This window comes from Eretmochelys imbricata, chromosome 1, assembly GCF_965152235.1.
Source record: "Eretmochelys imbricata isolate rEreImb1 chromosome 1, rEreImb1.hap1, whole genome shotgun sequence".
Classification (NCBI taxonomy): domain Eukaryota; kingdom Metazoa; phylum Chordata; order Testudines; family Cheloniidae; genus Eretmochelys; species Eretmochelys imbricata.
In genome coordinates, this window is record NC_135572.1 from 244,647,812 (window position 1) to 244,671,495 (window position 23,684).

Genomic DNA, 23,684 nt, shown 5'->3' on the forward strand with positions numbered 1-23,684 from the left:
TCCCTCACCGCCTCCTTCTCATGACCAAGGGGTGACTGGGTTAAATCTGAATGGCACTGAGACCCTAGGTGCCAGATCGCAATGCCACTCATTCAAATTTGGCCTGGCCTTTCCTCCGTCCAAGGGAACTAAGTGAACCACAATTAAGATCACTTTAATTCTGAATGAAACTGTCCACACAGGGTTTTAATGCAGTTTAATCAATCCACTTTAAATTCACACCTTTAATTAATTCAGATTAATTTTCCTGAGTGTCCCCATGTAGACAAGCCTTAAGTCCTCAAAATAGGGTTTATGTGGGACTTAAGTAGCATCTGGACAGTGCCTCAGCTCAAGGGCAATTTTTATGCTCCATGAAAAGGATTCCTTTAAAATAGAAAAGTGAGAAGTTTAAATATTTAGGGGTGTGGTAACTGACAACATTCATGAGCTGATTCCTGAAAAAAATGGGCAAAATCATTCATTCATTTTTAGAAAAAGTGGCAGAGGGAGAGCAAATTACCCCCTCATGCCAACTGGTGGAGTTAAGGAGCCACAGCCAGTGTAAGTTGGCATGGCACAGTCAACTGAGCTATAGTGATTTACAGCAGCTGAGCACTTGGCCCAATAATCTTAAAACCAACATGGCAGCAAAGTGTTCGCACATTTGTCACCTTTTGCCAATTATTATTCCAGAACTTTCTTTTTAAATGGTCAGATAAGCTGCTAATTCACTTTTATGAAAAAGAAAGTCCTATGATTTACTATCCAGCATTAATATTAACAGATGACAAGTTGGCCCATTATTATTGGGAAGCCTCTTCGTCTTACTTTGGGGGAAGGGTGCAGCGAAATGATGTCAATTTTATTTTTCGTCGCTCAACTGTTGTTAAAAAAAGCCATATGACTGAGCGATGTTTTGTTTAGTTTGCCATTAAAAGAAGTTAGTAGCATTATCAGTGACCCAGCTGCAGGAACAAGTGTTTGGACTTGGAAGAGATTTGTGAAACATGGAAGATTTGTTCAGCTGAATTCTCCACTTAGGTCATGAAACAGCATCACTGGATTTCTGGGTTTTCTTAAAATCTCCTTTAAAAAAATATTCTGGAAGAATGTATTGTGAAGTATATTGGAATATTTAACAGAAGAATGCCAATTATTATTATGATAAAAGATAGATTTCTTTCTCATAAAGTTTGCTTTTACCAGTACTTGCTTCTAAGACATTACTTGATTGCTAATTTGGAAATCAACTCAAAGAACCAGAATTAAACATTTAGAAAATAAGATTATCTATTTTCTTTAAAATATAGAGCTAAATGGAAGAATAACTTTGTTTTTAATTACTTTTAGTGGCACTGGAATTCATTTGTAAAGGAGAGAAAAGCCATTATTAATACAAAGCATAACTTCTGCACAGAACTTATTACCTGGAAAACTACTCATAGTTTTTCATTCTAGAAGAGAAAGATTTTATAGTAATGTAAAATGTCATATAGAAATATTTTACTAGTGAAAATGGAAGTAGGACTTTTTTTTCATATGAAGCAGAATGAACATCTCCACCAATGTGTCCAGAACAGAGGAAAAGCAGATGGAATTGGTGTGATTTATGCAGAAGGGGTAGCGGTTGGGGAAGCAAGGAGTAAGGTTTTCAGATATGGTGCCTAAAGGTAGGGTCCTAGGTCCACAGTTAGGTGGCTGAGTTAGAAACCTAATCTTCAGAAGTGCTACTCCCACTAAAGTCAACATGAGCTGCTAGGTGCTCATGACCTTTGAAAATCAGACAATTTGTTTAGGCAGCTAAATACGTACTTGGGAGTCCAAAATTAGGCATCCATTTTTGAAATGATCAATAGCTAAAGGCATACTCCCATCAAACCTGCAGAAACCTAAAGAGTAATACCCTTAGGTGGAATCTCTGTGGGTGAGGAAGGGTGTGTTAAGGCAGGGAAGGAATAAAGGCAAAGAGCACAGGCTTTACACAACATGTTTTCCATCTACAACTCAGTACAACTGAGCTTAATGCAGGTCTGAACAGCAAGAACTGAAATTAATGCTATACAGGTGGCCATTATTATTAATTATTGTGGTTCGTATTACAGTACCATCTGGAAGTCCCAATCAAGATCAATGTCCAGCACAGTGGGATTCATACATACACATACTGAGAAACAGTCCCTGCCTGGAGAGTTTACAATTGAAGTAGACAAGAATAGTAATAAGGGCTATTATACCTGTTTGGCAGATGGGAAAACTGGGCAGCAGAGAAATTAAATTATTTGTCCAAGGTCAAACATGAACTTTGTGGCAGAGCTGGCAATGATGTCTTGTGGCCAAGAGTCCCAGACTTTAGCCACAAGAGGATCTCTCCTCTCTGCGTGACATCATCCTTGGCTGACAAATCATTGGCAGCAGGACTCAGGAGTTCATCAAGCTGCCAGAGAAAGAAAGCAGGTCACATGCTGGGGCACACACACTTTGATTGGAGTTACTAAGCTGCTAAATGGGAAAGCTGAAAAATCTCAAATGCTCAGTAACATTACACTTCCAACTCTGCCTGTTGCATGTAGACAATAGGAGAACCTCCTAATGTAATGGGTGAATTTTTAATTTCCACTAGATAAATGAACCTGAAGCCCTGCCAAGTTCAGCAAGCACTGCCCACTTCTGAGGCAATACTGGCTTCTGGAGGGCCTGTTTGGCGAGCTGTAATCTCCATCACCAGAAGACTTTTCAACACTGGGGCACTCATCATAGTGCACCCTGACAGCAGCCAGTATAGACTCTGAACTGATTTTATATAGTTGTCTGTTTTTAGATCTCCATTAAGACAGAAAAACGAGAATTGGCAGACAAATGATCACTCCAGTGCAGCATTCTGTCTCTGACAATTGCAAGTACCAGATGTTTCAGAAAGATGTAAAACCCCCTCTAAAAAGATAATGCATCCAGAGAGGAAGGCACTTCTATGAATTGCAAAGTGATGAGACTTTACTGAAAATTAATCAATCCAAAAATAATACTAGAGAATCTACATTTTGGTATTGTAACAGCATAAAGCAAAATGTAAGCCTCTTTTTTTGGTTACTTGAATAAGCATACTAACTTTATTTTAATTTTAAAAATTGGTTAAGAATCCCCCCTCCTTAGGAAGTTGCATGCAATGTTTTAGCTCAGAGGATATTTTTACAGTGGCATACGTCATCCTCGGACACAGCTGTTAATATTGGATAAATGGCAACTCATGGCTTACTCCTTATGAGAAGTTACCACAGACTCATGTGAATCTTTCAAAAGTGAAAATTAAAAAGGCTATTGGTGAACTGTACCTCACATCTGCAACCAGCGCATGACTGGATAATCAAAACATTTAAAGCCTTTACTCTCTGTGGTTGATGATATCTCTAATTACTAACACCCAGAGATAGGTAAAAAGTCCTTGAGAAGCACTCAAATTGTTTGATGACATGAACAGGCTGCTGCTACTGGTTGGAATACAGGGAGAACCATGATAATTCAAAAATCTTCAAGTTGCTGTGGTTTTTGTTTAGGTTTTTTTTTTCCATTTTAAATCCGACTACATAGAACTCTCTTCTCCCAGACAGGGATTCTGCACTGCACCATTATCATGGATTGATTAGCTGCTGCATACAAGGAAGATTATCTCCTGTAGATTATGTAAGAGTTGAAGATGATTTGGTTGTGTACAAAAAGTTTGCAGAAGACAGGAACAGAAAAGGCACTTCATAGATCTACATTACAAAGTGAAAAATTCAGTAGCAAGGCTATACTGGCGAAGATCATCAGCTAGTATAAAATATTAAAGCTCTGCTGACTTCATTGGAGCTATGACAATTTACACCAGCTGATGATCTGCCTCACTATGCTTGGGAGGCTTGTCAATGTACAAATCCAGACCTCCAGAGCTGCCGTTGATTTATTGGGCCAACTTACAGATTCATTGTATATCATTATTTAAGTGAACTTCCCTCTAGTGTAGCTAAGTTATAAGATGCAATGGCAAAACTCTCAGTTAAACTGCATGTATGATCAAAAAGATGACTACTGAAAAAAGGCATCTCCTTATTTGATGGATCTTCTCTCTGTGTATTCTTATCCATAGCTGCTTGTTCACAATCTTTTATTCATATATTAGTACTTGCTGAGCTCATAAAGGTGTGAAAAAGAGCTAAATTCTCTATCTTGCACATCATCAACAGAATTATTACATTTCAGTTGTATAGTCTTTGCCTGGAGGTGTGTAATTCAATGGAATTACTGTGCAGGCAAAAAGAACCCAGTTCGACTTTCAGACCCCAGGATTTGCAGAGCTGATGGAAAGACCATCCTTTTAATTAGAAACCACTGAACTGACAAATCTAGTGTGTAGAATAATCATCACATAAGAATATACGAATGGCCCTACTGGGTCAGACCAAAGATCCATCTAGCCCAGTATCCTGTCTTCCGACAGTGGCCGGTGCCAGGTGCCCCAGAGGGAATGAACAGAACTGGTAATCATCAAACTAAATCATCCCCTGTTGCTCATTCCCAGCTTCTGGCAAACAGTGGCTGAGATAAACTATCACATGAGATAAACTTGCAATGGCTTTTACACAGAATGTCCAGCCAGCAAAAGACAGCTACAGTCACAATATGATGTATTACATCTCCATAATCAATAATAACGGTTGGACACCCTGTTTCTTATTATATGCACGTAGATTAACACAAACATTTAACTTCAGGAAGTACATTAGAGGATATCAAGTTATGGTTATTTCCAGCTCATAACCTAGTAACTGGTTCTAAAACACTATTATTAGTCTCTGTAATGTACACCACCACTTACAGCAGCTCTTTCCCCTGATCCACAGCCACATAACTTATCAGATTGGCCTATATATGAGAACCTCCTCCAGGGCAAAGGCCTAACCATGCGCCGATGACAAATATCCCAGACACTGTGATTGGCTGTCTGTTCATATATATTTGCCCTCTACTGGATGGCATGTCAGACCTGTACATGTATGATAATGTGGCCTTCCAGTGGCTGCCCACAACAGAGGATAGAAGCCCTTACACTACTACACACATGAGTGTGTTGCATGGTTATAGATCAGCTTAATAGGAAATTAGTCAAAAATCCCCTACCTAGTTAATGCTTGATACAGAATTTTTTTCCCCTTCTCAGTTACTGTATGTAAAACACAAGGATTCATGTTCTGGCTGGCAGGTTTGGGGTTACTACAATACCACCAAACAGAGCTAGTTGGTATTAGGGGCTGGGAAAGCTAAGCCTTGGTCAATGATGCACCAGTTGTTGGCTCTGCAACAGATACTGTTAAGTCGCTATGGCAGAGGTTCTCAAACTGTGTTTACGAGCCACTACCTGATGTTCCATGGAGAGATGACAGATCTCTGAGCCTGGAGAAGGAACAATCAGGTGAATTGGAGAAGGGATGGAGGAGAGTTTTAAGCAAAGTCTGGCTCTTGCTGGTCCTGTGGGAGGGATTTTTCTGAGCCTAGTGGTTTGGGTAGGTTGACAGGTTCCAATGCTGGATGGACTCAATCCAACCCATGATGCAAAAATCACTTTGAAAATCTAGTCAACATGCAGGAGAAAAGTAGGAGAGTATATGAAGCAAAGAATTTTCTATGTAGTGTGAACTTTTTGGATCTAGCCTTCAATAATGTATGGTGATTAGTAATGGGAAAGTGTTTAGTGATTTGGCTTTGATATGCATCCAAAAGTTTGAATTTTTGAGGTCAGGTTGGTAAGCTCTCAAGAACAAGTTTCTTCATGAAATAGCCAATATGTCCTGCTCTCAGTGTGCTTGGAAGTATTTTTTGGCAATATTTCAGTACTACCATTTCTGGCTGAAACTAGAAAGTTCAAGATTGTGGAAAGTGAACTAAAGATTTAAAAATAAAACCCTTGTTAAGGGCCTGGATGCAGGTTCAGGTAGGTGGTTCTTTTATTTAAATTGGTTCACTCAGACCCAGTGCTGAAACGAATATTAGGAAAGTAAAACTATTTTCCTAATTTACTTGATCTTGAATATAGTGAGAGTGTGCTGTAAACATAGTGGACAAAGCTCATTAACAATCAATGAAATGGACAATCTGGTATATTAGACGATCTTACCAGTAAAGTCGATGAGTTAATTGGATGCTCTGTAGAGAGCGGCACAGCAGGAGTTTCACAAGGGGGCTTTCGAGACTCCACTCAAACTTGATCACCTTAACAGATAGAGAAACCACATTCACTTACATGCTGTTTCTGTTGCGTTAACTTTAAAACAAAATGGCCTGACAAAGATTTTATTTATTTATGTATTTAATTTATTTTAAATGTGACAACCCAATAGATGCAGAACATCCCCAAAAACGCCGTGGGCATAGACAAGTCAGGACTTTAGCATCAACCTTTTTTTGTGAGGACAGTACAGGTGCAGAGACTAAATTCAATCTGATCCTGTGAGATGTGCTTGGAGACACACCAGTCCCTCTGAAAATTAAAAATAGATTCAAATTCCTAAATGATTCCCTGGAATTAAAAACAAATAATTTAAAAAAATTATACTATATATCTATATCTATCTAAAACAATACTGTAGCACCTAGAGGCCCAAACTGAGATTAGAACCCCATTGTGCTAGGTACTGCTCAGATATATTGTAAGAGACATTCTCTGACCCAAAGAGCATAAAGTCTAAATAGACAAGACAGATACAGGGTGCAAATGGAAAGACTTGCCGACAAAGATTTTCTCTGAAGCACAGGATGTGGGTCACTTGTCAGGATTATCTGGGTCTCTCTCACTTAAACATTTCCCTGCCATTACAGGGGCCTCAGCCACTGGTGCATCTCTGTCCCACCTATTCTTTGTCTGTGGCACGTAGTAGTTTAGTCTCTTGTGGACTGTACTACTTTGGTCTAATTTAAGTTGTTGAGTTTAGTGTGCAGGTGCTGGGTGGTGTTGGTGGCCTGTGCTATCCAGGAGGTCAGACTAGACATTCTGGTGGTCCCTTCTGACCTTAAATTCTAGGATTATGACTCTTTCACAATCTATAGTTCAGTCCTCTATTAACTTAATTATTACATGCCATTGAAAGTGGTTTCTTCCTGGGTTTCCCCCCCCACTGCCCTCCCACAAGCACACACCCCAGCATAATCTGAAGGGTTCTGACCCCACAGGAGCTGTAGGAGAAACATTTATAAAAGACTGTATGGAGGAAAGACAATATTTTGGGGACAGTCATCTCTTCCTGGACCCCAAGAAAATATCCACTGAGCCATGGTTGCAAACCCTTGAGAAAACAGTTGGGGACATTCTGTCCTACATCTTATAAAGTGTTTTGGGATCATTTATGAAGAAAGACAACGTATATAATGAAAGATTATTCAGCACGCAAATTGCTCTCTTCCATCCACATTGGTGGCATCTTTCCCCCATCCTTACATCAACTGTATTTGGCTATTTTGCATAGATATCTAAAAGTAAATAACTCACTGTGATTCCAAACACTACTTTTCTGGCAGAGAAGCCCTGCCACTACCAGCCATTGATTTGATGGTGTGTGCTATTGGTCGTAACTCCTTTTCCTTTTTTTTCAGGTGCTATTTTTTTTTCCAGAGGAAGAACACATAGAAATCCAATCAGCAATGTTGAGAAGCAAACCACATTCTCTTGAGTAGAGCACAATCTATAGTTCAGCCCTGTAGTTAACTCAATCATTGCATCAGCTGATCTTACCTTCTTGCTTATTCTTCCACTAATGTATCAATCAGACTGAAAGAATTAAAAGTGTTTAATGAAGTCATTGATCTGACTAGAGAACTTCCTTAGCTATCAATTTTTTCATTACCTGAACCAGCTGTGGGAGGTATTCCAACAATTCATCATTTGACAGATTTTCCATTTGTTGGACTGCAGTTCTGCGAATGTCTTGATCTGGAAAACTAGCGCAAAACAAATAGAGGTCATTAGGTATTACTGAGCTGCTGCTGATACATTACAATTCTCATGACTCTCAGCAATACAAAATGCTAAAGAAATGGGAGAAGAAGATCAATCGGTTTTACAGTAATAGGAGTCAAACACACATGACTGATAACTTAAATTGCATAGATTTTTACTATACCTTACAACAAAAAAACATTACACTGATCTCCATGTACCTCTTTTCGGTTGAGCTATAATTAACAATTCAGTCCCATAGTTACACACTAGTATATGAAGCAAAGTATGAGCTTTCTGCAGCTCTTTTTCAGAACTGGCTGACACTCAGAATTTCCATTGCATGGGAAATTCCAACATTTCAACATTTGTTTTTGTTCTGAATCAGAATTAAAAGATAAACTTTTGAAATTTCGATTGGAATATTTTTTAGAAAATAATTGTCGATTCATTTTGATTTTGACTTTTATTATATATTATAATTTATTTATAATACAATATAGAATGTGGAAACAATCATTTCAAAATGAAAAATCAAAATGCTTTTTAAAAATTTTTTTCCAAAATGAAATTTCATGGAAATTAACACATTCCCTTGGAAAGTTTAGATTTTGATGAAACATCATTTTCCAGTGGAAAAATGTTCCACTGGAAAATTTTCAACTAGCTCTATATTAAGGACAAAACTTCATGGCTCAGGAGTACAGCTGGTCAGAAAGTCTTCATTAAAAAAATGTTCTGGTGAAATATGGCTTTTTGACCCAAACCAAAAATTTTAGCAAAACATTTTTCAGTTTTTCATTAATAAACCAGAAATTGAGGGAAAAAAAATCAGTAAAAGAATTCAGCTTTCACCGTCAAAAACTGAAAAATTCTCAGAGAATTTAAAAAAAATCATTTGAAATATTCTGCAAAAAGTAATTGTAATTTTTGACAAGCTCTACTCAGCAAATTAGTAATGGGCTATGCAGCTTTTCACCTCCAGAGAATTTGCTCAACTCTGTCCAAAGTCATTAGCATCATTACCATCGTATGTTCAGGGGACACACTGAAATGGGTTGATAGGCTCAATCTAGTCCCTTCAGGTCAAGCATCTGCATCACAGAAAACAACAAAACCCCACCACTTCTAAACAGACACTATCACTGGGAGTTTAAGGACATCTGGTGCGCAACTTCCACTGGATTTCAGTCCTACTTCAGAGCCTAACTCCTTTAGGCTCCTTTGAAAAAATCTCAGCAACAGTCTCGTCTACTTGATGCTCTAGATATGGATGACAAGGGCTGACAGGGGACTGAAAACTGAGCTGTCATTGAATCCAAAGGGGATTCCTTTCAGGTCAGGCCAGCTGCACATTGGCAGAGGCAGTCTGGAAGCTGGCATTGCTGATGCCCATGCGATGTCTGTTCTGTAAATTAACAGAAGACTTCACTCTTCCAAGTCATCAGTCAGGGCATTCAATTCACTTGAAAATAAATGAAAACTAAAATATGAAAGACAACAACAAAATAGAAGCAATGGTCACCAGCAGAGTAATAAAGTTTCCACAATTGAGAGAGACTGAAGAACTTGTGTAGGCAGTTTTGTGCAGAAGTGTCTGGGTACCCTGGAATTCTAGAGAGGTACTTTTAAGTATAATCAAATTTAAAAAACAAACCAGAAAACCCTACACACTTTGATAATCAAATTGCTGTGTGTGTTCAAATAGTTTAAAAAAAATGGAATGACTATATTTTGGACCTGTTAGAAAGCTCCAGGTTCTGCACTGCATTCATAGCCCATCCATAGCACATCCCTTCCAAACTCTTTTTTAATGATGCCACTGTGTTTGTCTCTTTAATATTTTGTTTATCTTTATGGTGCATATTTGATGATGTTTTTAATATTGTCTAATTGTTTGTGTAGTGCTCAGAGTACCATGTGTGTGTGGGGGGGGTGTTTTATAAATAAATGATCATTTTAGTCCCAAATTGGTCTATTTTACAAGAGTTAATTATTTTGTAATGTCAGGCAACATACTATGAATTTGAAGCTGCTACTTTAATTTTTACATAGTTATTTAGAACAAAATGTATTTGAATGAAGATCACAAATTAAAAAAAAACCCGAATCCCCTTATTATCTTATCATCAAACTAGGTAATTTCTCCAAAGGGTTGTGAGCCAAACTTGCGCTGATAGTATGGGAATCAGTACCTCCCTTTCCCCTCTCTCCTGGTTCAACAGGTTACTGGAGAGTGAAATATATTCTACACAGGCACCAAGTCAAGCAGAAAATGTTATTACTCAGTTACTGCTTGTCCTTGGGAGCAGTCAATGCTCGAAGATGTGAAATGTTACAATGACAAAATTCTGTTTTCTCCCCAACCAGACGAAGAATGAGAAACCTTCTTATTTGAACCGTTCCAGAAAATCCAACTGCTAATGGTTTGATTCCTTAAAACTAATTTGCTAAGACCTGTAATGTGAAATGTGTCTATGTTTCTAAATTATTTTAAAGAGATCTGTTTAGTGTCACAATGCACTGAAAGGTGTACACACTGAAGTAAAAATCTAGAGCTTGCTTCAGCAAACATGGCTCTTGCCACTCTGTTTTTGGATGAGATTCTGTATTGCTCTCAGTTACTAAACGGTTTCGTTCAGCTTGTATATGTGAAGGTCAGTTTGAGGTCAAGCAGAACCCTTCCAAGGGAATGAGTAATAGACCAATTGTGTTAACCAAGTGACAACTTGTTCAATCCAAACAGTAACCACCATCCCTGCTCTTGAATTTTTGGGCTGTTTGGGGCCACAGAGAGAGCATTTAGTGGTGCTGATTCTTTTTCTATTTATCTGTATTTCAGGATTATTTTGGTTAGGATGAACATTGAACATCCTTAGAAATATTAACTCCACAATGTAAAACTCAGTCAGTATTCTGCCATGCCTAAGTAGCATTCTTACATTCTACTTCTTAAAAACTATTACGATTTGGTTCAGAAACCCTATGTGAATCAGAAACTTAAGAACATAAGAACAGCCATACTGGGTCAGATCAGGGATCCATCTTGCCCAGTATCCTGTCTTCCAACAGGGGCCAATGCCAAGTGCCATAGAGGGAACGAACAGAACAGGTAATCATCAAGTGATCCATCCCCTGTCGCCCACTCCCAGCTTCTGGCAAACAGAGGCTAGGGACATCATCCCTGTTCATCCTGGCAAATAGCCATTGATGGACCTATCCTCCATGAACTTATCTAGTTCTTTTTTGAACCCTGTTATAGTCTTGGCCATCACAACATCCTCTGGCAAGGAGTTCCACAGGTTGACTGTACGTTGTTGAAAAAAATACTTCCTTTTGTTTTAAATCTGCTACCTATTAATGTCATTTGGTGACCCCTAGTTCTTGTGTTATGAGAAGGAGTAAATAACACAGCCTTATTTACTTTCTCCATGCCAGTCATGATTTTATAAACCTATCCTTTGCATTACTAGAAATTCCAGCTTCTTCTAGCCATGTAAACCATTTAGGTGAGAGGGGTCCTTTAGTGAGGACTTGTTGACATGGTGAATTACTACATGACAAGCTCGTATGCTGCAGATTCACAGTCAGGCTTACTGTGCAGTAACTTGCTACGTAGATAAGTGCGGAGTCATCTAGTGAATCTTCAAGCATTGTGTCAGGACTGATTTCAGTCACCCCTAAATTATTCCTGATCCTCCAATCACCTTGACCATCTTACTTGCATGATATACTCCTTTCTCCTACTTTTGTTCTATTTCTTCATTATCTTTTCAAGTACTGTGTACTTCATGGCAAGGACTCTGTCTTTCCATATATTTGTACTGGGAATGCATATAGGTGGTGCTACTGGTAAAGGGTAATATATAAACCACAATGTCAAATCTAGTCTTTAACAACATTTTGCAGCATCGGGGACTCCAACAATCTTTCCTTGGTAGCTTGTACTGTTTCTTGGAGTATTTCCCCTAGTGTTTCCCCTAAATGTCCTTACCACTGCTTTAAATGCATGATGTTTTAATCTTTCCTGACTAACTACTGAAAATAATTGACCACCTTCCTGTTTATAACTTCCCTTAATGTAGTTGTATCTCCTTTCAGACTTTACACTGACAGCTGAAACAGGATTCTGAGCTGAGTAAGCAAATTGCAATTTGCTTTGGAAGTAAGAACAACTGTTCTTGATTCTCTTCATATGGGTATCCAGAAAGGAAACGTGTCTTGAGCTACATCGTTCAGCTAAATCAGATCCAAATAAAAAACCTAGCACTGCTGAGACTTCATGTGAATTTGTGACATTCCCTGGAGACTTTTAGATCTAAGAATCAATTACTACAATTAATGCATATCTATAGTTTTCATTTGTAACAGATAAAATAGTCTTAATTTTAATGTATGATCTCAAACAACAATATGTTGGAGAACTCATACATATTTGTTAGGTAGATAGGATGGAAATATTTTACTGTAGAGGTTGGAGTATTTTATAGCGTGCAATGCTCCTTTTAGTAGAGAAAGGTATCTCACATGCCGCCTTTCTGGCACATGCCACCTATGAGAAGTTTACCGTATGCCATGCAGTGCTGTAAGCCCTGCTCTCATTTTGTATAAACAGTTTACATTCTGCTGTGTTGTCCCACATGGTATTGCAAATCTGAGCCGTGAAATGAAGGATATAATATTTGTCAGAAACGTAGACAGCTACACTTCCAGACCAGTATAATCGATACATTGATTTCTAGAGCCTCAGAACTCCAAGAAGCGTAGGATATCATGTTGCTGGGTGCTTTATAAATGCCTACGAAGGCAGACAGAAGTGTCAATGAATACTTAAATGGATATGGAACTAAGATTTAGGTTACAAAATTAAGCATTATTGTTGTGCTTTTTTATATTTATAAATAGATTGAGACTGGAGATTTACAGAACTTAACAAGAATAGAATTTTTTCCCACAATTTTAAATTTTTTTTGTTTTACAATGAAAACTAGTTGTTTTTTAAAATATTATCATTTCAACATTCCTCTGCAGGTCTGTAAGCAAAATATTGAAGCAGCTTTGTGCTAATTCATGAAAATTAGAAAATGAAACTGACCAGTCTACCTTCATTATCTAGACTGAATGCAATACAGAAAGTAAGCAAGCAGTATAAACGGTGAAAGGGACGTTTGATTTTTCACTATTATTTCAGTTGTAATAATCTAAAGGGATATTAGGAACAAAGTAACACACTATCCTCTCTCGTGTGTGTGTGTGTGTGTTGCAAAGTCAAACACTCAAAAGTTAGGAAATGCCAGAATTAAGGATGCCTACGTAACCTGTGTGTACGCACGGATATTCTTTAATTATGTAATCACATACTATTGTTTCCACAGAATCCCTGCCTTGTTCAGTGCACAGGATGGACAGTGCTCACTTAATGAGCAGCTATTCAATATTTTGTTTTTTCCTCGTTTTTCTTTGTGTGGCCCCAAGATCCTGTGGAATAATAGTATGTGGTCATGTAATTAAAGAGTTTATCACAATGCACTTACACAACGGTGTCAAATTAAGGTGAAACAGGCAACCTTAACTCTGACATTTCAACATTTTGAATGCTTGACTTTGCAACCAGAATAATGTACGTTTTGGGTGTAATTTCTTAGATTTTTATAAAAAGAAAACTGAAAAAACAAATTCCATCACATGGTATCATCTCGACATCCACACAGTTCATCAAAAGGATTGGAACTTCTAAATCCAGACCTCTGCCACTTGATCAATTCTGGGGTTGGTCTCTCTCTTGATCTGTGGCCAGATGTTTCATTGAAACTGGTATTTTCTCACAATAAGTTGCAGTTTCAACAAACTGTCATTTTCCAACCTAAAAAAATAAATTGTTGAAAAGTTCCCAACCAGCTCTTGTTCTAATCTCCCACCCCAATCATTTAGTCTTCTTCCAGTGGCTCTCCATCTCCCTGTCCAGCCATTCACAGTTTCCCTCATGTGGTCCCCAAACATCGTGCCCAACCAGTCCCAGTTTCTTCTCTCAAGGGTCCTCATCCCCATCCACCATGGTGCCTTCCAGTCATCTTTCTTCCCCATGTTTCCCATCCACACTGGCTTTCAGTACCAGACTCCTCGTCTAATCTCAATCTTCCCACACTGTATCTCTTGCTTTTTGTCCTAACTTTGCCCCACCAGTACCAGTTCTCACCCAGCTCTATGTCAGATCTATCTCCCCTCATCCTGCACTCCCTTCTTCTGCCAGTCACTGTCTCCTCCCCGAGACCCTCATCTGATTTCAGCTGCCCCTTGTCCCCAGGGCACCCAGTCCCCGTCTCCTTTCCCAGGCTTCCCTGACCTCAATGCCCAGTCCCAGTTTCCCTTAACAGTTTGGGACTTGCTTTGAAAAAAAAGCCCCCAAAATCTGAAATTCTAGTACAGTAGTTTTAAAAAAGCACCACTTATAGTATATGGATGCATACTGGCTGTTTCCAAGCTCTGCATAGAGATCAGCTAGACAACCCTAATACTGACCCTCATACTGCATATGCAGCTCCCACAGATTGAGAGATACACATGACCCAATGTTTTCAAGTTGGGCTCCTGGGGCTAAATTCACTATTGAGTTACATAGGTATTAATTTGGCCCATAGATCTTTAAAAGGGCAGAATTTAGTCATTGCATTTGTACTTTTATTTTTTTTTTACATATTTTTGTGGCCTTTTGACTAAGGTTATGTCCATACTACAGACTTTTGCCAGCTTTGATACGTCAGTCAGGGGTGTGAAGAGTTGTGATCCCCGAATGACATAGCTGTGCTGGCAGAAGTCTCTAGCATAAACACAATTATATTGGTGAAGCTGGCCTTTTATTGAATAGCTTGTTTCATTCATAGGGCATGGTTTTACTACACTGGTACAAATGCATCCGTGCTGGTGTTGCTGCATCCACACTAGGAGTGCTTTGCTGATATAGTATGCCAATATTTCTTTTGAAATAAAGTGCTCCTAGTGTAGACATATCCTAAGATCAAGTATACATCAGTTTAAATATATGATATTTCCACTACTGGGAACTATATCCTGCATTGAAAAGTAATATAGCAAAATACAATATGTCCAATAAGTTCTTGGAATGTTTTGGGGACAATTTTATGTTTCAGTAGGTGGAGGAAGTAACTAGATGGACAGCCATTTTAGACTTGATTCTGACTAACAGGGAAGGTGGAAGGCATGTGAGTGAAAATCATCATGAAATGATAATTTTTGGATTCTAAGGAACAGATGGAGTGAGAGCAGCGGAATCAGGATAATGGACTTAACCCCCCCCCCCCCCCCCCGCAAAACAGACTTTAACAAACTCAGAGAACTATTAGGTAAAGTCCATGGGAAGAAAACATAAGGGAAAAAGGAGTTCAATTTCTCCAAGGGACAAAAAAGCTGACAGTTTCTCCAAGGGACAATATTAAAGGGACAATAGCAAACTATTCCAATGTGATGAAAAGACAGGAAGAATAGTAAGAGGTCAGTATGGTCCCATCCAGACCTCTTCAGTGACCTGAAAATTATTACAATCCTACAAAAACTGGAAGCATGGACAGACTGCTAAGGATGAGTACAAAAGAATAGCACATGCATGTAGGAACAAAATCAGAAAGGCTAAGGCACAAAATGAGTTACACCTAGCAAGGAACATAAAAAGCAAATAAGATTAGGTTCTATAAATACATTAGGAATAAGAGAAAGATGAAGGAAAGCATAGGTATTCTACTTAGCGGGGAAGGAGAGCTAATAATGGACAACATCAAGAAGGCTGAGGTGTTTAGTGAAGATTGAAGTAAAATACGCATTAAAAAGGTAAATGGTGACCAGATACTTAACACAATTAATATTAACAAGGGGGAAAGAACACAAGCCAAAATATGGAAAAAACAGGTGAAAGAATATTTAGGTAAGTTAGATGTATTCATGTTGGCAGGACCTGATGAAATGCATCTTAGGGTATCTAAGGAATTAGCTGAAACAATGTTGAAACCATTAGCATATCTTTCAGAACTCATGGTGATGAGTGAGATCCCAGAAGACTACTGCTTCTTCTTCAAGGCTTAGCCAGACAGTCAGCCATAGTGATTGTTTACCATTTGGTCCGTTCCTGTGCAACCGCAAAGGCTTGACGGTCTGAGAGTCCCACATCGGAACAGACTTGATGAACCCATGTAATAGGGGGTCTGCCTCTGAGCTGCCTCCACCCCTCGGTTGGTGGAATTTTATCCCGAATGTTACAAGCCACCCAGAGAACAGTGTCTGCTGGAACATCTTCTGGCATTCTTGCAACATGTCAGAAAAACATAAGGTGCTGCCCGCAGACAATGGCCCCAGTAGTCTGTACACCCAAGCGACCAAAAACATCTGCATTACAAATGAAGTAATTCCACTTTATGCCCAATATACAATGTCGACATTTTGTGTGTAAAGCCTCCAGCTTTGTCCAGTCTGAGCACTGTAGTGTTCATGTCTGGCAGCTGTACAACAGTAATGGGAAGGATGCAGCTTGAATAAATCCTGAACTTGGTTGTCATACTAAGATGGTGTTGATTCCATATCCATTGTAAACGGTCCATGGCAGATGCTGCGATGCCAATCCGATGGAGAACCTCCATGTGAGAATTGGAGGAGCTGGCAAGTATAGAGCCCAGATAACAAAAGCTGGAAACTGATTTGACAGTTTTGTTGTTCAAAGAGATTGGAGTCCCGGGTGGACCTGGTCCTAGATTTTGCAGTTTTGTCTTTGACCATGAAACATGGAGACCAATCTTAGCTGATGACTCCTCCATATGCTGGAGTGCCTCACGAAACCAGTCAGGGCTCTGTACTAAAAGAACAACGTCATGAGCGTAGTCAAGGTCTGTGACTGAGAGATCACCGATCTCAAGGCCTATGGACCGGACGGAATGTTGCATTATGAAATCCATTGCCCAACAAAAGAGTGCAGGGGCCAAAACGCAACCCTGCCTAACACCAGACAGTCATTTAAGGCACTGACATCTAGTTCCTCAGATGAACACGAGCAGCAGTTCCATTGTGCAGCTCTCTAATCAAGTCCAGCAGAGTGGTAAGGACACCTATGCCCTTTAAGGCCTTCCATAATGCGACATGGTCTACTGAATCAAATGCAGCCTTAAGATCAACATATGCTACGTGCAGAGGCTTCCTGAACTCACGATGTATCTCTGACAACAAGCGAAGGGCCAAATGGCATCTAATGTGGACCTGTTCCTTGTAAAGCCTGACTGTTGGGGACAATGCTTCGGATGTAGCAAAGGCTCCAGGCATGCCAGCAAAACATGCACAAATACCTTCCCTGGAATGGAGAGCAAGGTGATCGGCCTATAGCTATTATAGAGTAATACAGATAATGCCCTTATAGAGTAAGATCACAATACCGTCCTTCCAGGCAGTTGGCAGGGTTCCAGTTCTCCACACCAGATGAAAGATGACCAGAAGTGATTCTGCTACAGTATCAATAGCACATTTTAGTAGCTCTGAGGGGATGCCATCAGCACCAGCTGCGCAGTTTAGAGATGGCACACTTCACTTCATCCAGTGTTGGTGCATCTGGATCCAGAACTGCAGTGACTGCCAGATCATCCAGCTCTGAACAAGAGGCAGCTGGAGGATGGTTCAGGACACTGTGATAATATTCCACTCAGTATGAGAGAATGTCATCACCCGATTTACATGGATGGCCTTGGCTGTCATTCAGGATGCCATTTGTAGTGACTACCTCTTGTCTGTTGAGGTTGCGAATGGTGCGGAATGCTGGCTTCAAGTCACCCCTGGTTAAGCCAAATTTGACATCATTAGCCACTTGGTTATGATATGCCTCACAATCATGGAGTGCCAGGATGACTGGAGAAGAAGACTGGAGGAGAAAAAAACATAGTACCTATCTATAAAAAGGGGAACAAAGAAGAACCGAGGAAATTATAGACCAATCAGCTTGACTTTGACACCTGGGAAGACACTGGAAAAATTACTAAACAATCAATTTGTATGCACCTAGACAACAATAGAGTTATAAAGAATAGTCAACATGGATTTGTGAAGAATAAGTCATGCCAAACCAACTGTGACAGGGTCAGGCCAGATGGCTAGAGGAGAGTGATAGAAGGCAGATATATTAGCCCCAGGTTAAGTAGGTCCCTTTTCCCTGGGTAAGGTAATAGGGAAGGTTCCAGAACAATCAGGAACTTTCTGGAAACAATTAAGGCAGACAGGCTGATTAGAACACCTGCAGCCAATCAAGAAGCTGCCAGAATCATTTAAGACAGGCAGGCTAATCAGGGCACCTGGGTTTAAAAAGGAGCTCACTTCAGTTTCTGGTGCACTTGCAAGGAGCAAGAGGCACAAGAAGCTGAGAGTAAGCAGGCGTACTACTGGAAGACTGAGAAGTACAAGTATTATCAGACATCAGGAGGAAGGTCCTGTGGTGAGAATAAAGAAGCTGTTGGGAGGAGGCCATGGGGAAGTAGCCCAGGGAGTTGTAGCTGGCTCTTGTAACAGCTGCAATCCACAGGGCCCTGGGCTGGAACCCGGAGTAGAGGGTGGGCCCGGGTTCCCCCCCTCCCTCCATCCCCCCAACTCCCTACTTGATACCGGAGGAGTTGACCTGGACTGTGGGTTCCACCAGAGGGGAAGGTCTCTGGCCTGTTCCCGATCCACTAGGTGGATCAGCAGAGACTGCAGGGATTCTTCTTCTTCCATTTCCCCATGCTGGCCAGTGATGAGGCTAACTGAGTGACCGGCAGATTTGAGCCATGAAAGTGGCCAAACTGAGGGCTGCCGTGAACCTCTGAGGCGAGCAAATCTGCCAATAAGCGCAGGACCCACCAAGGCAGAGGAGGAACTTTGTCACACAACCTAATTTCCTTCTTTGATCGGGTTACTGGCCTACTGGGGGGGGGGGAGCTGTAGATGTGATATATCTTGATTTTAGTAAATGCTTTTGAAACATACCTCCATGACATTCTCATAAGCAAACTGGGAAAATGTGGTCTTGGTATAACTACTATAATGTGGTGCAAAACTGATTGAAATACAATACTGAAAAGTATTTATCAATGGTTTACTGTCAAACTGGGGGACATATCTAGTGGGATCCTGCAGGGGTCTGTCCTGGGTCTACTACTATTCAATATTTTCATTAATGACTTAGATAATGGAGTGAAGAAAATTTGCAGATGACACCAAGATGGGAGAGGCTGCAAACACTTTGGAGGATAGGATTAGAATTCAAAATGACCTTGAAAACTGGAGAATTGGTCTGAAATCATCAAGATGAGATGGAGTAAACACAAGTGAGAAGTACTACACTTCAGAAAAATAGCAAATGCAAACCAACAAAATGGGGAATAACTGGCTAGGCTGAAAAGGATCTGGGGGGGTTATAGTGGATCACAAATTGAATATGAACCAACAACATGATGCAGCTGAAAAAGGGTTAATATCATTTTGGGGTGAATTACCAGGAGTTTCATATGTAAGACATGGGAAGTCCTGTGTCCCATTCTACTTGACACTGGTGAGGTCTCAGCTGGAGTATTGTGTCCAGTTCTGGGCACCACATTTTAATAAGAACATGGACAAACTGGAGAGAGTCCATAGGAGAGCAACACAAATGGTAAAAAGTTGAGAAAACCCGACCTATGAGGAAAGGTTAAAAAAACTGGGCATGCATAGTTTTCAGACAAGAAGACCGAGAGTGGACCTGTTAAGGGCTGTCATAAAGAGGATGGTGATCAATTGTTCTCCAGGACCACTGAAGGTAGGACAAGAAGAAAATAGCTTAATTTGCAGCAAGAGAGATTTCAGTTAGATATTAGGAAAAACTTTCTAACTGTAAGGAGAGTTAAACTCTGGAACAGGCTTCCATGGGAGGCAGTGGAGGTTTGGATGTTTTCAAAAACAGGTTAGATAAACATTTGCCAGGGATAGCGTAGTTATACTTGGTTCTGGTTCAGTGCCAGGGGATGGACTAGATGACCTCTCAAGATCCCTTACAGCACTGCATTTCTATGATTGATAGAGGAGGAGGGGTAGGAATAAATTTTCTAATAAGGCTTTTCCATTTGAAATCATCCATGGGCTAGGATCTTATTTTTCCAGAGGACAACAAATGTCCTCCTCATCTTACTTACACAACCTTCAGATGGTCCTTAGGTGTTTAGCTTTCTGCCTACCTTTGCATATCTGTGCACAAACACTGCAAGTCACCCAGAACATTTATCCATTTTAACTATGTGTGCTTGCCAGCAAAAGATTTAATCAAAGTTAAAGATACTGAAAAGGCTATTGAATGCCTTAGTAATGATCTGCCACTTATTGCAGTGTCGTCTATTACAACATTAATACATAGCAGTTTCATGACTTTACAGTTTGTCTGTCCTGTAAATCTAAATACAACTACCAAATGATGTGTAGTAACATCCCTGTTTACATGGCAGATAAGCCTGTGTTTACTCTACTCTATACATACATATACAATAACTTTCAGAATCAAAGAGATTCAACAGACAAGATATAATCTAACTGCTTCTTACTCAATTATTTTATTGGCATTCTGCTATTGATGTGGAGGAAACCAGCCAAATTCTACTCCTAATTACATCAGGAGCAATTTGAAGCAACTTCACTGAAGTCAATCCGGATTTGCACTGGAATAATAGAACAGAATTTAGCCCCAAATCACCAGGTATTTTTACTATTATTTGTGAAGTGACTTTCAGATGTCTCACCGCACTTTTACAAATTAGACTACACTTAACGTTACCCAGCTCTATAGTGCAGCCACATTTGGGATGGGACACATTAGCCACTATATCTAGTAAAGTAATGAACACTGACATCAGGTTCAGATCAGGAGGTGAAGAAGGGTATTCTGACTAAGAAGAGAAGCAGGAAAGTTTAAGGATATTGTTATTTTGCCAGTACACTCGTGTTAACATCTCCCCTTATACTCTTTACAAGGATAATCTCATATAGTCACAGGGGCAAAAAACTAGGGATTCCAGCATTTTGTAGGGTCCATATAACTATGGTATTCACAAAATAAATCCAGCAGCAGAGAAGGAGAGAGGCTGTCCACAAACTGACTTCTTAATGTTCATTTGGATGTTCAAGTTCAGGAATTCAAACCTCCAGAGACTTATCTAATCCCAAACACTCTTGCTTTCTTACCCCCACCCCCACTGCCCGACCAAACACTGGGGGCCCTTATCCAGCACTGCTATCTTCAAGCCTTCCAATGACATTCTACCCCACATGCTACCTCCTTTAGTATCTGAAGGAAACTGGCCGGCCTCTCTTCCATCTGTTATTGTTGAGGCACTGCAACCACACTAGCCTAAGGATCTTTTTGAGAGCAACCAGACCCTCTTTCCTCAAGAAGCTGGAGATTAAAACTCTATGCCTGGCAGCTTACTCTGCAGGGACCCATAAAGCCTAGTAGAGAAGACTCAAAACCCTATCAATTCTAATCCTGCTTCCTCTTGGAGCCTGGGTGGTAACAATTTACTTCTGGTCTAGAAAAAGTGCTAGCTTAGCAACTCTGGTCAACAAGTAGGGGGATGGAGTGAGGACTGTCCATTTCCCACACCTCTCTGTCCACCTATTCTGGGAACGGCTCAAGCAGGCACATAAACCCTCTTATCCCATGTGCCTGAAGTGAAGATCCTCTTAGCATGCAGTGGGATATAAGAGGGGTTCTTACTCCTCCTTACTCCCCTGTTGTAAGTGCGTGGGGTGTAGGTGGTCTGGCCTAGTGGTCACAGCTTAGCGGAGGTCTGTCCACCAGGAACAGGAGTCACCAGGCAGGAGCTGGAGGAATCGCAGGGCCAGGTCCCATAAACAAGAGTCAGAATCAGAGTCAGGTTGGGGTCAAAGTCCAGATATCAGAGGCAGTACTGGGTTAGAATCGAGGGACACTAGTTGGGGTTGAAGTCAGAGATCAGGAGACAAGGCAAAGTCTGGCACTGCAGCAGTCCAAGGTCTGTGTAGTTACCTAGAAAACTTCCTGGGCCAACCAAAGGGGTGAAGTAGGGGCACTTGGCCAATCACAGGCCCACAGGGTACTATCACTCTAGGTCTCATGGGCGGTACTTCCTGCAGTGCCTACTCTCCACGATGATGCTCCCTGGCTGCACCTCTGCATGGTTCTTGGTGGCACTGTGGGAATCTCAGCCACCTGAGGCTCTGCCAACCTGGGTTCTAGTCCCTAGGTCCTTGTAGTTGTGCAGCCCGGGTCCAACCCACAGTTTGCAGGAAAATTTGTTTCTCTCTCTTGTATGTGGTAAAAAGCGGGTTGGTACTATCTGTCTTTTGTGGGGAGCTGTTGCTGGGTGCTATGAAGCTCTGATATTTCATGTACACTCAAAATTGTTATCTAGTTATTTTGTTCTTCAGGTTAGCTAATACGTTCATAAATACCAAATATAAAAGAACACAGTATGTAATCTGAAAAGCAAAATAGCCTGACAATTTTTAGGTGCACCTGCCCTACATGTATATAGAGTATAAGTGTGCCCGCCATGTATATGATGGCATTTATAACACTGCATTTGGCTTTTTTCCATCACCACAATAACTGTGCCTGTATCATTTCCCTGGCTGGTGTGCCACACAGAGAAGTGAGAGTTGAACTAAAATCTTGGCTTTCTCCCAAGGAAGCTAAGTAAGGGAAGCCAATGATGAAAATGGAGATGCACAGGACAGCAGCCAGCAGTGCAGGGGAGGAGGGACCAGCTTTCTACCCTTTGCCTTGGGAAAATTTATATTTTTCAGACTGTAGTTTGTAATCAGCCTTCCCTGAAATTAGAGGTAAAACTATGAGCGTAAAATCTTATTCTGCCCTCTACTCTCCTTCCTTCATTAAAGAGCTCTTCAATGTTTTTTAAATTGTTTTTTAAGGACTGGCTCCTGGGAGGCCCTAAGAATCCATGCATGATGCATGTATTGGATGCAAGACTGCTACTAAATTTATCTGTGAAACGTAGCATGAATGTGTTTCCAGTTTAGGAAAGTTCTCCTTTTCTAGTGCATAAATGACTAGCTTATTATTAGTCTGCCTAGAGTAGTGCTTGTAAAGTAGAGAAGATAGTCAGCAAAAGGGGAGATATGCCAGAAGAATGAGATGCATCTATTACAGTTAACAGGCTTGTGAGCAACTAAAAATTTTAAACCTGCACTATATTGCAGAGAGAGCTGTATTATGTGCTCTGAACATTGGGGCTTGATCCTGAGTGGCACCGAGCATCTGCAACTCTTACTAAATTGCATGGGATGTACTGACTTCTTGCGATCAAGACAATTGAATGTTGTCTCCTGTGACTTCTTTTCTTTCCTCTTACCCTTTGCAAAAGTGAGCTTTGTGCTCAGGAAATGTCCTTTAACCTTGCTTTGAGAAGGTCATGTAATTTAGTCTCTTTAGCCCAAAGCTTTCAAAAGTGACTAGAGATTTTTGGGCACCTAGCCTGTGTTTCAGAAAGTGCTGAGCACCCACCCTCAGAAAATCAGGTCCCTTAAGATGTCTCAAATAAAGCAATCCAAAACTGCAGCAACCAAAAACCGAAGCACCCAAAATTACCAGTCACTTCTGAAAATCTTGACCCATAGTTTCATGGATGAGACTGATAATAAACATGCCAAATGGTGACAGATGCCATGGCAACTTCTGTGATGTAGAAATTTATCCAGAGAC

General features: G+C 40.4%; 1 protein-coding gene across 1 annotated transcript in view; it reads right to left on the reverse strand.

The window, feature by feature from the left end:
- Positions 1-23,684, reverse strand: part of PIK3C2G (phosphatidylinositol-4-phosphate 3-kinase catalytic subunit type 2 gamma) — a 289,894-nt gene that overhangs the window by 166,215 nt on the left and 99,995 nt on the right. Inside the window, exons 16-17 of the mRNA XM_077831041.1 lie at positions 7,854-7,947; positions 6,131-6,225 (exon numbers count right to left, since the gene is read on the reverse strand). Of these exons, the coding sequence (XP_077687167.1) occupies positions 6,131-6,225; positions 7,854-7,947 (189 nt within the window). The remainder of the gene's footprint in view (positions 1-6,130; positions 6,226-7,853; positions 7,948-23,684) is intronic.